Source organism: Hypanus sabinus, chromosome 27, assembly GCF_030144855.1.
Source record: "Hypanus sabinus isolate sHypSab1 chromosome 27, sHypSab1.hap1, whole genome shotgun sequence".
Classification (NCBI taxonomy): Eukaryota; Metazoa; Chordata; class Chondrichthyes; order Myliobatiformes; family Dasyatidae; genus Hypanus; species Hypanus sabinus.
The window spans coordinates 15200672-15214551 of NC_082732.1; the positions used below are offsets into that span (position 1 = coordinate 15200672).

General features: G+C 38.3%; 1 protein-coding gene across 9 annotated transcripts in view; it reads right to left on the reverse strand.

Moving 5' to 3' along the window:
• The window catches only part of LOC132382001 (eukaryotic translation initiation factor 4 gamma 3-like), a 315701-nt gene that overhangs the window by 217633 nt on the left and 84188 nt on the right, over nucleotides 1-13880 (reverse strand). For 5 of the 9 annotated variants that reach the window (XM_059951770.1, XM_059951769.1, XM_059951766.1 and 2 more), the window contains one exon: nucleotides 9453-9572. The exons of 2 other annotated variants lie outside the window; for them this stretch is intronic. In XM_059951770.1, coding sequence (XP_059807753.1) covers nucleotides 9453-9572 — 120 coding nt within the window. Of the gene's footprint in view, nucleotides 1-2953; nucleotides 3010-4075; nucleotides 4228-9452; nucleotides 9573-13880 lie in introns of those variants that run through there. 2 more of the 9 variants (XM_059951773.1, XM_059951775.1) reach the window with 2 other exon arrangements.

Sequence of the window (13880 nt, forward strand, 5' to 3'; positions counted from 1 at the left end):
GGAATAGGAGCTGATAATATGGAAAGTATCTAATTGGGGGAGGGAGAATTATGATACTACGTGGCTCAAGATTAACTGAGAAAGAATGCAAAGGAATGACAGATGGAATTTAATTCAGGCAAATTTGAATTGATGCATTTTGGGAAATTAAACTAGTCTAGGACATACATAGTGAATACCAGGGCCCTGGGAGATGCTGCAGAACAGAAAGACCTAAGGGTACAAGTGTACATAGTTTCCTGAATGTTGTAACATAGGAGATAGGGTGGTGAAGGCAACTGGAAAAATACGTTCAAGAATTGGGCTTAATTTTATAGCTATACAAGTCCACACTTGGAATATAGTGAGCTAGTCTGGATGCCATACATGAGAATGGATATGATTCAGCTAGACAGAATGCAAAAAAACAAAGACAAGGATACTGTTAGGACTTGAAGACTTGAATTACAAGGATAGATAAGACAGGGTGGGTTTGTTTTCCTTGGAGCAAAGGAGACCAAGAAGTGACCTTTCAGATAGGTATGAAATTGTGAGGAACATAGATAAAGTGGATGGTTAAGGCTTTTTTCCTAGGATTCCTCAGATTCCCTTTAAATCTTTTCCCTCTCACTTTAAACTTATGCCTTATCCTTGGAAAAAAGCATTCACCTTAACTACACCCACATGATTTTATAAACCTCTGTAAGGCCACCCCACAGCCTCCTTTGCTCCAGAGAACATAGTTCCAACCAATCCAGTCTCCCTTCCCTGCACCCTCTTTAACCTAACCATATCCTTCCTATAGTATTCCAGATGCACTAACATCTTGTACAGCTATGATGTAAAATCTTAACTTTTGAACTCAATACCCCATCCAAAAATTATAATCTTTCCTTACCATCTTGGTGACCCTTCCAGGTAATTATGTACTATTATCCTGAGGGCTCTCTGCTCTATAACACTTTCCAGTGCTCTATTATTTCAAAAAACACATCCTGCACTGGCTTAATTTCCCAAAATACACCAATTCACACCTTTATGAGTTAAATTCCAACTGGCATTCCTTTACCTACTTTCTAGTTGATCTAGATCACACTGTAACTTAAACAACTTCTATCACTGTCCACACCACCACCAATTTTGGCATCATCCACAAAATTACTGATCATACCATCTGTATTTCCATACAACTCATATACGTGATAAACAACAAGGGACCCAGCAAAAACCTTTGCTGCACACATCTCATACCAATGCATACTTCAGCCTTTAGCTGCTCACCCTCTCCCTTGAGAATGAATGATTTTTGAATGAACAGCATTTAAATTTAAATTAGCCTCCTTGACATCTTCCTAAATCTCTGACCTGCCCATGATAGATTCGACTTACGCACGTTAGCCTACATCATCCTCCACACAGGCTCCCAAAAACACATCCATTACCTTTTAAGATCTGTGGCTCTCCACGCTCCAGCATTCCAAAACTCATTCTCATTTCCAAACTCCTCCATGGTTTATCCCTCATGAGCCTATTCACTTTTCTTACATTATTGTGTTCTTACTTCTAGCCCAGTTCCTTGTACTTTGATACCTCACTATCTATTTTCCAAAAATATCATTTTCCCTTTATTTTCACTGTAAAAAAAAGAATGATAAAATGAGTGAATAGGTCTGGGAGCTATTACAGCACAGAACATTTTCAATATTGAATTTAAAAGGCACTGATTTCTTATTTTTTATTTAATCAACAGTATTTAGCTTCGGAGGTGGCAGCAAATGTAGCTATTCAAAAACTTATCTTTGAGGGTGAGGTTATAAGAAAAATAATGCTACCTCCCAAGAATCACCTCTGGCCAAAACTGAAACTCACAGGATTTAACTTGTTGGCTTCTGGTACATTGAATACAGTACTGCTCATTGTCAACAGAATTTTCCAAGGTGGTGTGCACCAAAGTTTTTTATGGAAATATCATTTTACCCCTAATTGCCTACCATTCAGATCAAAAATTCAAATAATGTAAAATCAAGACATTTTCATTTGCATAATGCACAGTCCTCTGAATTCAGTTCTCCGCTAGTTTGGATTCAAATTGAATTATTAAATGGATCTCAATGATTATTTAAAAAATTCTCCTTTGTGGAATACCGATTCACTGCTATATTTTCTTAACGTGGTAACCCAGTCTGAAGTACTTCAATCTCAAAAACTTAAGTATATAATGCAATTAATAATATAACCGTAATGTATATACTTAGTTTAAAATTTGTGATCTTCTGGCTATTACGTAAAAAAAATTGTGATTTTGGAATACTGTAATTCCTTATATTCATTTATTTAATGCGAGACACCACTGCCGGCTGGTGGCATAGTGGCATCAGCGCCAGACTTCGGAGCGAAGGCTTCTGAGTTTGAACCTAGCCGGCTGCAAAAAGAGGGATGGGCTCCGCCAGGTTTCAGATGCCCAAGACACGCCATATGATGAGCAATCACCAAAAAGGTTGGTGATCCACCAAGAGTTAAGAGTGCGCACGCACACACAACTGCTGAAGTCAACACTTACTGTGCATGTCTAATTTTTATTAGGGAAGTAGTTCCAGGATTTGGATCCAACAATACATTTCCAAACTAATATCCAATCATGTAAACCATAAAACCTCTGGTTTTTACTTCCCAAATAGCAGTAGAGACTGTTTCACTATTTAAATAAAATCAAAATTGATTCTACGTTTCATCCACTTTCATATCCTGATCCCCATATCCTTTGATACCCTCAGCGCCTTGAATATCTGTTTCACTCAACCTTAACCTTGAGTAAGCAAAGCATACAGTCCTGAGGTTAAAATCCCAAAGATTTACAAACAAGTAAAGAAATCTCTCCTTACTTCAGTCATAAATTATCATGTTCTTGTCCTAATACTATGATTCAGAGTTGTATACTCTCCATTCTGAAAAATAACAGCACCTCAGTACTTACCTTGTCAAATCCCCTTACAATCTTGTCTGCTTCAATAAGCCGTCTCTTTTAAACACCTGTAAACACAGGCCAATTTTACTCTGAAAATCTAGTAAAAACACTCAAAACTGCTTCTAAAGAATGTTCTTTCTTAGGTAGAGATCAAACTGCACAGTTTTAGCAGGTCACAACAATACTGTACAAATACAACAAAGATCAACGTACAATTTACCTCATCACTGGGACTACTGCACCAGCACCCAAAACGATTTAAATATTGCTTTAGGATCTCCCAGAGGCCACACATTTTAATTCCACGTCCCATTCCCATTCTGATATGTCTATCCATGGCCTCCTCTATTGTCAAAATGAATCCAAACTCAGGTTGGAAGAACAACACCTTATGTACCAGCTGGGTAGCCTCCAACCTGATGACATGAACATTGACTTCTCTAACTTCCGTTAATGCCCTTCCTCCCCTTCTTACTCTATCCCTGACATATTTAGTTGTTTGCCTATTCTCCATCTCCCTCTGGTGCTCTCCCCCACCCCCCCCCCCCCGTCTTTCTCCTGAGGCCTCCCGTCCCATGATCCTTTCCCTTCTCCAGCTCTGTATCACTTTCGCCAATCACCTTTCCAGCTCTTAGCTTCATCCCACCCCCCTGGTCTTCTCCTATCATTTCGCATTTCCCCTTCCCCCCACTACTTTCAAATCTCTTACTATCTTTCCTTTCGGTTAGTCCTGATGAAGGGTCTCGGCCCGAAACATTGACAACGCTTCTCCCTATAGATGCTGCCTGGCCTGCTGTGTTCCACCAGCACTTTGTGTGTGTTGTTGTTTGAATTTCCAGCAATGTGTTTGCTAAATATTGCTTTTATTCTTTTTACTGTTAAATTGCATATTACATTTAATCCATTTATATTTTCTCAATCATTTATTCAACCTACATTTTTTTAAACTTTTGTCTATATAGCCTTGCACATGTGGCTTTGTGTTCGTTTAATTGTCATTCAACCATACACATGAACGTAGCTAAATGAAACCGTTTTATTCTATCCAAATAATTTTTCTAAAATCATGAATACTCAAGGACATAGTATTCAACACTAATATAACAATAGAAACAGTGTAGACTAACTGACCCTTTGAGAAGCTTCTGCCATTCGGCAAGATCACGGCTGATGATATTTTCTTGTGAACTGGAGGTGTATCTCATTGTCACAACAAATGACGTAGGAGAAATTATACAATGATCACAGCTGGGACTGGATGAACTTGTTGGAGGTTTGGCTTGCTGGAAAGTAGAAGCAGCCTAATGTTGACTTTATTCCTATTAAATAAATCCATCAGCTTCTTGAACGTGCTGTGGAACAATGAGTATGTACACTAAGCAAAAGGAATACTGCTTTACACATTTGGCTCTGTTCAAGGCTTTGACAACTGCTAAAACACCAAATCAAAGATAAAATTAGCAACTCTATGTAAAAATATTACTTGCAATGGAGATAACCAATCTACCCCAAAACTATACATAACCTCCAGACAACTGAATGAAAAAGGGAATGAATCAAACATAAATGGCATTTCTGTCAAAGGAGTGTAGAAACATGAACTGAATAGAAAAGTTTTAAGTTCCTTTCAAAACATGTCAGGTTCTTTGCCTAGATTGTACTTTGAAAATTTGGTCAGAGAAGAGCATCAGATAGTAAATGCAGTATAAACTAATTACCCAACAAATTAACGCTTAATAAAACCAGCAGTTTGCAATCATGGGTTAAAAATAAGGATTAACCATAATTTATCCAATTGCTTCTTGTTAAAATTAAGTTCTAATAATGATCATTCTAAACTCATTGCTAAAATCCTAATTTGCCCTGCTGTTCACTGAAATCATTCATAATCACTTGCTTGCTTCCAATCCTTCAGACCATACTCCTGCTGCTCTGTTCACAGCAATTCAATTCATTCTGTCCTACCAAGCACACTGACTTCAGTAAAGCCTTTGGCAAGGTTCCACAAGACAGAGACTAAAAGTCAGAGACAACGGGGTCCAAGGCAAGTTGTTAAATTGGAGCCAAATTTGACTTGGCGGTAAAAGGTAATAATGGTAGTTTGCTTTTGTGCTGGGAAACCTATGATTAGTGGTGTACCAATGCTGAGATGCTTATTATTCATTTTATGCACTGACAATCTGGTATGAATGTAGAAGATCAGATTACCAAGTTTTCCAATGACATGAAATTAGTGATGTCGTTGATTGTGAAGCTAGTCATAGCCTACAAAATGACACAAAATGGACAGAGAATGGCAGACGGAATTCAATCCTGACAAGTGCAGTTTAGGAAGACGAAGAAAGATAGGCCATACACAATGAATGGTGGAGTCATTGTAAGTATTAAGGAAACAAGGAATCTTGAAGCACAAGTCCATGGATCATTGAATGTGAATGACAGCTGGGTCAATTGATAAAGAAGGTATATAGGATACTTATTTTCATTAGCCTTAGAATACAGGAGTAGGGAAGTTCATAGACCCACCTGTCCATGCTGTTATGTTTATTTATTTTAATCACATTTACCCACACTTGGCCCATGTTCCTCTGCACATTTCCTATCCAAGTGCTATTCAAACAGCATTTTAAATGCTTTAATTCTGTCTGTCTCCACTGCTGCCTCTTGCAGCTCATATCAGATAATCACCATTGTGCTTTTGTTTATTCATTCAAGGATAGTGGGCTTCACAGACTGAGTCAGCAGTAATTGCCAATTTTTAGTTGCATTTGAAAAGGTGATGAGCTACCATCTTGAATACTACTGTCTGGGTGTACACAAATTGCTGTTACGTGGAGATTTTGACCTAATGATGGTGAAAGAACGAGGATTTACTTCCAAGACAGGAAGGTATGTAGCTCAGAGGGAAGCTTCACGGTGGTGGTGCTTCATGTTTTTACTACCCTTGTCTTCCCTCAATGATTGAGCTTGTGGGCATGGAAGGTGCTATCTACCAAGTGAAATGCTGCTACTACATATTGATGGTCAAGAACAGCACAGAAACATCGTGATTAGCACAACATTTTACAATACCATCAACCCTAATTCATTTCCTGCTACTGTCTGTAAGGAGTTTGTATGTTCTCCCAGGTGCTCCAGTTTCTTCCCATAGTCCAAAAATGTACCAGTTGATAGGTTAATTGGTCATTGTAAATTGCCCTGTAATTCGGCTAGGATTAAATCAATGGGTTGCTGGGCAGCATAGTTCAAAGGACTAGAAAGGCCTATTTCGCGCGATACCACAGTAAAATTAAAGCAAACAAAGAAAAACTTACCCTTTAGACTTCTTAAAAAATGTTCTTGCTTCTCACCTTAAACTGGAGCCTTCTAGTCCTTGATACCCCCGCCCTGGGTAAAAATTCTGAGTAAATGCCCAAACTATGCTCCTCAATTTTATGAATATCTATAAAGGTCACCCCTCACTCTTAAGTTCAAGCAAGAATAAATCCAGCCTATCCAATCTCTCCTAACAATTGCTATCCATTCCAGGTAATGACTTGGTGAAACTTCTGCATTCTCTACATTGCTACCACATTCTTCATCCTATGGTAAAACATAAAACATTGGTGTAAAAACACAAGCGATTCCACAGATACTGGAAACTGAGGGTAACGTATACAGAATGCTGGAGGAACTCAGGAGGTCAGCTAACATGAATAAACAGTTGATATATCAGGCCAAGACCCTTCATCAGAACTGATGAAGGGTTAGTAATGTTAGTAATAAGAATATATTACCAAAACCAGAAGGCATAGTTTAGAATAAGACACAAGAGATTTCATCCGAAGAGTGGTTAGAGGTACAAATCCTCAAAATATTTTAAAGTACAAATGTGTATTTGAATTGTCAAAGCACAGAGGCTAAAAACCAAATACTGGTAAATGGATTAGTATAAATGGGTACTTAATTGACATGAATACACCAAAATGATTATTTCCATCCTATATGACTAACCACAAATCACCACTGCACCTGGGTACCTCTTAAGTTGCTCAAGAAAGCAAACCTTCAAAAATTCCATTTCCAGGACCACTTTATATTTATTTGGAATATTCCTTGATGGTGGTTCTGCGAAGAACTGGGTCTCCAAAGGCTATGAGAGCAGACAACATACAAATGTAGTACTAATGACATATAAATGAGTGCAGTTCCAGCTACCCTACAGTACAGTATCATCCAAGTCAAAGCAGCCTGGCTAACAAGGCTTCCCACAAACCACCTGCAATACTACCTCAGCTCCGGCACACGATGGCAATAGTACAAAATGTACTGCACTTACTCACCCAGGCAAATGCAGTAGATCCACAGAAAAGAGATAATGACAATAAGTGCACATGAGACTTGTTATAAAGAGGTTGGACAAATTTGGTTTGTTTTCTCTGGAGCACCAGAAGCAAAGGAACAAGCTGATACTGGTACATAAAATAATGAGAAGCCTTAATAGAGTAGATTGTCTTTCAAACTGGGTGGAAATGTCAAATACTAGAGAGCATAACTTTAGAAATGAGATAAAAAGAAGTTAAAGGAGATTTACATGATTTTTTTTAAATTATGAAGACTGGTAGATACCTGAACATGCTGCCAGTGGAAGTGGTGGAAGTAGATAATAGCATTCTTTAAGATGAATTTAGATAGGTATAAAACCAAGAAATATACATTACGTTCACGCAGATGGGATTAGTTTAAACTTGCATCGCAATCAGCACAGGCAAATTCAGCCAAGGCACTGGCTCCTGTGCTGCACTGTTTCACATTTCATCACCTGCTGGTTTACCCACAAGCTGCCACCATTCTGAGTAGGACATGCATCACCAGTCCTTTAAATTTGATGGGATTAACTCCAGGAACTCCCTATCAACAGCACTGTGGGTGTATCTTCAGTAAAAAGCTCTTCAGCCATTTCTATCTTCTCAACATTAAATGGAACTGGCTTGCTAGTGATGGCCACATACAGAAAATGAGTAAGGAAAAAACAATAATTTTATAATTCGTGCAAGTAAAATTAAGACCTTGGGTATATTCTTCACTAACTTTCAAACATCCTCTCATATGTCCTGTTCTTTTCTATCCCTCAAAACATTCTTAACAGACTATCTGAATAAAGGAGATAAAATACAATAGTCTAAAATAGTCTAGGGCTGTCCAACCATGATCAGATAGTTGGTACCAATCTGGCCTACAGGAAATGCTAACATCCAAAATAATTAGCTGCCTGATACAATGTTAACTAAAAGAATGACATCAAAATGAAAGCATTTTATTTCATATGGTATTTATGAATGGTAAGTAACCAACAGAAGCAAGGGCAAATTAATCCAACCTTTCAGCAAAGACTCATGTCAAATTCAAAAGATTTACTTGAAAGAAATGAAGTTTGATTTAATGAATCAGTAACTGTTCTAGTTTAAGTTTGCACCTGGGACATGCTCACAATTAGAATTTGCAAAAATTTACTTTCAATTGTTGAAATATAATTTGCATTCATGTACCAAGCTAGCTTGAGAATCAATCTCACGGACATTTGCTTTACATTTTTGCAATTGCAACTAACACTCATTTGCCAGAAATTTCAAACATTTTAGACTAAACATATATACCCAATATTTTTAGCACAACTGTAAAAAATTTTCAATTCTCTACATAATGTTGCTTATTCTTAATGTAATTTTAAACAGTATAAACTGCAAGGACCACATCCACTGTATATGCAAGTCTCTACGCAAATTGCCAACCATGACAATCCAGAGGAAGCACTAACTCAGAATTTAAGTGAGAGGGGATGAAAATAATTTAATTATAACATATCATTTCTGCCTATTATCTAAAAGAGAGATGTTGTTAGCAGTTTACCTAGTGCTAGGTAGTTTTGTCAAAGAAGCAAAATCAAGGAATCTACAATATTCAAATTAATGCCAAAGGTTAGAAGTTGGGTGTGCCCACCCAAGAAAATTACAAACATGAAGAGAATAATTTTCAAAATCTACCTAGAAAGAAGCTTCAATGTGCAAAGCCGCAGGACCCAGTTACTTGGTCAGCCCTATCATTACAACAGAAGAGCTTCAAGTCAGAAGCCAAACAGCTTGAGTGTTTGCTCAGTTCACACTGGACAACCTTAGAATTTTGCATGTCAAGGCTCTGGAAGGAAGGATCTGTGAACTTTGGAATTGTGGTTTACTTTATTTTGTTTTAATTATGTATCCTAAATAACTTCCTAACAATTACACGAAGTTCCAGGCTGTTTTAATATTATCGAGTGAAATTGAATAGGCTACACTACCTCCAACTTTACAAAGTACTTCACGTCTATTTTGTCAATGTTCAAGAACCATCCTTATTTTTCATGAACAAAGAAGCCATGAAAATATCAGGACTGATTGTTACTTAATGAGATGCTTTATTGTTCTCTATTCTGACACTCAACCCCTCCCAAAAAGGATAAATATCCTTCAACTTCTGTGATTGTTGTTACCTGTGAGAGGCCTGGTGAAGAGGCATGGCCTGGCGGCGTTGCGGGGAGATTTGGATGACCTTTGTTTATTTCGTGTGTTGTGTAAGCAGCAGGTCCTGCCTGTCTGGGCACCTGTGGGACCTGACAGAGACACTACACGTTAGGACAAAGTGGCATTCTCAAAACAGCAAAATACATTATTTGCTAAAAAAATGTTTGAGTGTAATGAAGATCATTGGGTATCAATGTTTGATGGAGGATCAGAACTGACAGCCGGTGCTGCTTCTCATAAATCTCTGCTATTAAGATATTAAACATAGAAAAGGCAACTTAAAATTGAAATATCCACCCACTTCAGAGAAAGGCTGTGTTCCTAATGCTTTGCATATATCTTGATAGTATAAAATTAATATAAAAGATGAAACACATCTAATTTACAACTAATGAAACTAATTTAAATAGATTCGGTGGTTAAGAATCCACAATGCAGAAAATAGCTTTTAGTCTCCTTCAATGCTAAAACTGTGCTCAAACCTAAAGGTGTATTCATTTAAACACCATTACAAAACTCAGAATTATGAAGCAATCCCAAAATCAAACTTTTTCTTTTTTTATTATTAATATCAAGTTATTTTTCTTTCAGGACCAAACTCCAGACTGTAAACACTACTGTGTTTGAAGCAGCTGAAAAATGAACAAGAGCTTAATTCAAAGTTTCATTTAATATCACAGAATGTATAGAGCATACAACCTAAAATTTGCACTCTTCACAGACATTCATGAAACAAGAACCCCAATGACAGAACCATCAAGCCCCAAAACACTCCTCCCCCTGCACAAGCAACAGAAGCATCAACTCCCCCCCATCCCACACTTGCACCAGCAGTTGCACTGACCCTCACACCATTCTTGTCCATTATCTGCATTTTTATGAATTACATAGCCAAGATACACACTCCAAGACTAACAGAATTTATTTTTATTCTTTTAGCACAGAGGTAAAACGCCAATTCAATGACAGCATAAATCTCATGGGTCATCTGCCTAACCCTTCAATCAGGCAAAGACATCACGAATAGGCCAAGAAAAAATATATTACAGTAAAAGTGTGCAGACAAACTTTGGTCTTTTTGCTGTACGTTTTCTACTCAGGATTAAATGACAGATAAATCTAGTTCAATGGTATTGATATGAAAGCATGGAACCAATAATAATTTCTACAAGAGAAATGGATAGTTAGAGAATACAACAGAATAACAACAAATTTAAAAACAGCATTTGTAGATATTCTCACAAATGTATTGTTACGTACTCGTGACACATGACAGTGGTGCCCTTGTCACATGACTGGGGTTGAAGTTATACTGGACTTGAGGTAATGGTCTTGTGATGGTGGAGTGATGTAATTTTCCCGCCAGTAGAGATCATGTGACAGGTTTTTTTTACAGGTTATAAAAGGTAGACCCCACCCTGTGAGGAGGGGCAGTTCGTGGCTGGATTTGCCAAGTTGACTTCATGCCACTGCGTGATTTAAGTGATGACGCAGTTTAGTTGAAAGATGAAGTTTTATCTAATGCCTAAAGTTTAAAAGGTCATTGCCAGCAGGTTCTTTATGATTCTGCTAGTTCGTGAATTAGTGGAGAGTGAAGATTGAAGTTCGGGAGTTAAAGATCGAGGAGAATCGCTTTCTACGGTGAAACGGGTTTCGACCTTTGTTTGATCCTTATTTGGAAGGATTTCGTTGACTATCTTCGCGTTGATCCCTGGGTTTACCAGAAAGGATTGAAGATCGTGAGGAAGGAAAGGTCAGTGCCTTTAAGCCGTTTCGTTTCGTAAATTCGTCGTGGGAAGTTCGACGTCGGGGATCGAAGCAAGCAACGTGAAAGAGAACTTAAATCGTCTTATAAAGTCTCTCCTTTTAAATGGACTGTGAGCATATCGAACTTTTGGCAATACCACTTCAAAGAACTGTTTTTGCAATATCGCTTTAAGAACTGTTTGGGCTGCCGCACAGCAGCTGTTTCCGGTTACGTTAGTGTTTGTTTACTTTTGGGGGGTTTGTTTTCTGTGTTTAATAAACGTGTTGTTTGTTATAAAAAAACCCTTGCCGAACTCGTATATTTATTGTTGCCTGAATACGTAACAGTATGGTTTCATTCAGTTAACATGGCAAAATGAAAGAAGATGAAGATTACCTTAATAAATAAAATATTTATGCCTTGGCATTATGCAAAAATTGATGTTTTGTCAATGATCTTGGATAATTTTCTAGGACTGACAGTTGTTCACTTCCTGGAAAGTTATGGTAATGAAGTAGATGATGAAATACAAAACAAACAATGCACCTTTTTAGAAGAAAATTAAACCTAATCTAGCAGTTAGGCTTCACTGTTAATTGAGCTTTTCAATTTACTTACAGCAAATCCTAATCATGCACCACACAGAATTGATACACGAACCCTAAAAAATCCGAACGTAAGCTATTGTCTGCTTCAACCTGTTGACGTTCTGATTTGCTCACTGACGCAATCAAGTTAACATTTTCTATGTGGGAAGCATTAGTGGTGAAATGTGAAAAACAAAATACAAATCCCAATCAGGTGGTTATATTGTGGTATCAGAGAAAAATGAGTGATTGGTGCATTCTGTGTTTCACTGAGCTATGGCTCCCCACCCCCACACTCCTTACACCACGCTCCTACCCGAGGACTTCTCAATCTATCAGTTGGACCAGACAGTGGCATCTGCTTCTTGATAAACTCATCATGTGCACGGGCTTGTCCCACTCTTTTTCTCCTGTCATGGAACATCTAATGATTACATTTTGTCTGTTCTACTTACCAAGAGCTCTCTGCTGTGATACTGACTGTAGTTTACTCACCTCCAAAAGCAGATGTTATACTAGCATTAAATGGACCGAGTACAATGATTAGCAAAGTAGAAATAGTCTACCTTGAACACCTTTTACATCCTTGCTGGATTTTCAATCAGGCTATCTTGAAGATAACCCTGCACAACTACCTACAGCAGCAGAAAATAAAACACACTTGACCAGTGCCACAATACCAAGAATGCTTACCATTCCATCCCTTGACCTCATTTCAGGAAATCTGATCACCTGCCTGCCTATAGGCAGAAGGTGAAGAGCAAGGAATGAGAGGCAATGACAATAGAGGTGGTCATGCGAGACAGAGGAGTGGCTATAAGACTGCTTCAATAAAGTGGACTGGACCATGTTCAAGGACTCAGAGGACCTGAATGAATACACTACTGTTGTCATAGACTTATATAAAAGACATTCACAGACAAGTGTGTTCCCAACAATAAATCACTGTCTTCCCCAACCAGAAGCTCTGGATGAACCAGGAGATTTGAAATCTGTGAGGAACACGTGAAGACTAAACTTGAATCACAGAGGGAAACCTGACAACTGTGGCAGAGCTTGAAAACCATCACCTCCTACAAAGTAAAACCTAGCAACATAAATAACAACATTTTTTTTCCCCAGATTAGTTCAATGCCTTTTATGCTCACTTTGACCAACAGAACATGGAGGCCTTTCACAAATCCCCACAGCCTCAATAACCCTGTGATTTCTGTCTCTGGGGCTGATGTGAGAGCATCTTTTTAGGATGATGAATCCATGAAAAGCATCTAGCTCCGATGGCACAGCTGGATGAGTACTGAAGATCTATGCTAATTAACTACCAACATCTTCAGCCTCTCACTTCAGCAGTCTGAGGTGTCCATCTGTTTCAAGTAGGCTTCAGTCATATCAATGTACAAGAAGAATATGGCAACCTGCCTCAATGACCATCATCCAGTAACACTTACTTCTACCGTGATGAAGTGCTTCAAGAGATTTGCCTTTTCTATTTGGATTCCAATTTGCCTATCATCACAACGTCAACAGAAGGTGCATTTGTCAGAATGCTCTTTATTGACTACAGATCAGCATTCACTACCATCTCTTTGAAAATCATCACTAAGCTCCAAGACCTAGGCCTCAATACCTCTCTGTTCAACTGGATCATCAACTTCCTAACTAGCAGATCCCAATTAGTATGGATTGGCAACAGCAACCTTCTCCACCAGCAAATATTTGTCAGATCACCTGGACTCAGTCCACAATGGCCACCTTAAATTGACCGATGCATATCATTTCAACTCCCTTCCCACACCAAACTGAATGTCTTTGGTCTTCTCTAAAATAGAAGCAGAGCATCTCTCATTGAGGTAGCTACAGCCCAATGGTATGAAGATTGAATATTCCAGTTTCAGGTAACTCTGTCTTCCATTTTCCTTTCTCAGTCTCACCAGTCCAGCCAAAGTCTCTCTCTCTAGGTTCTTCTTTTCCATCTATCACTTGGTAGGGTAGTCTAGAAAGTCAGAACACATGGTGAGCTGGCAAATTGGATACAAAACTGGTTTCCTGTAAGAAGCCAGAGG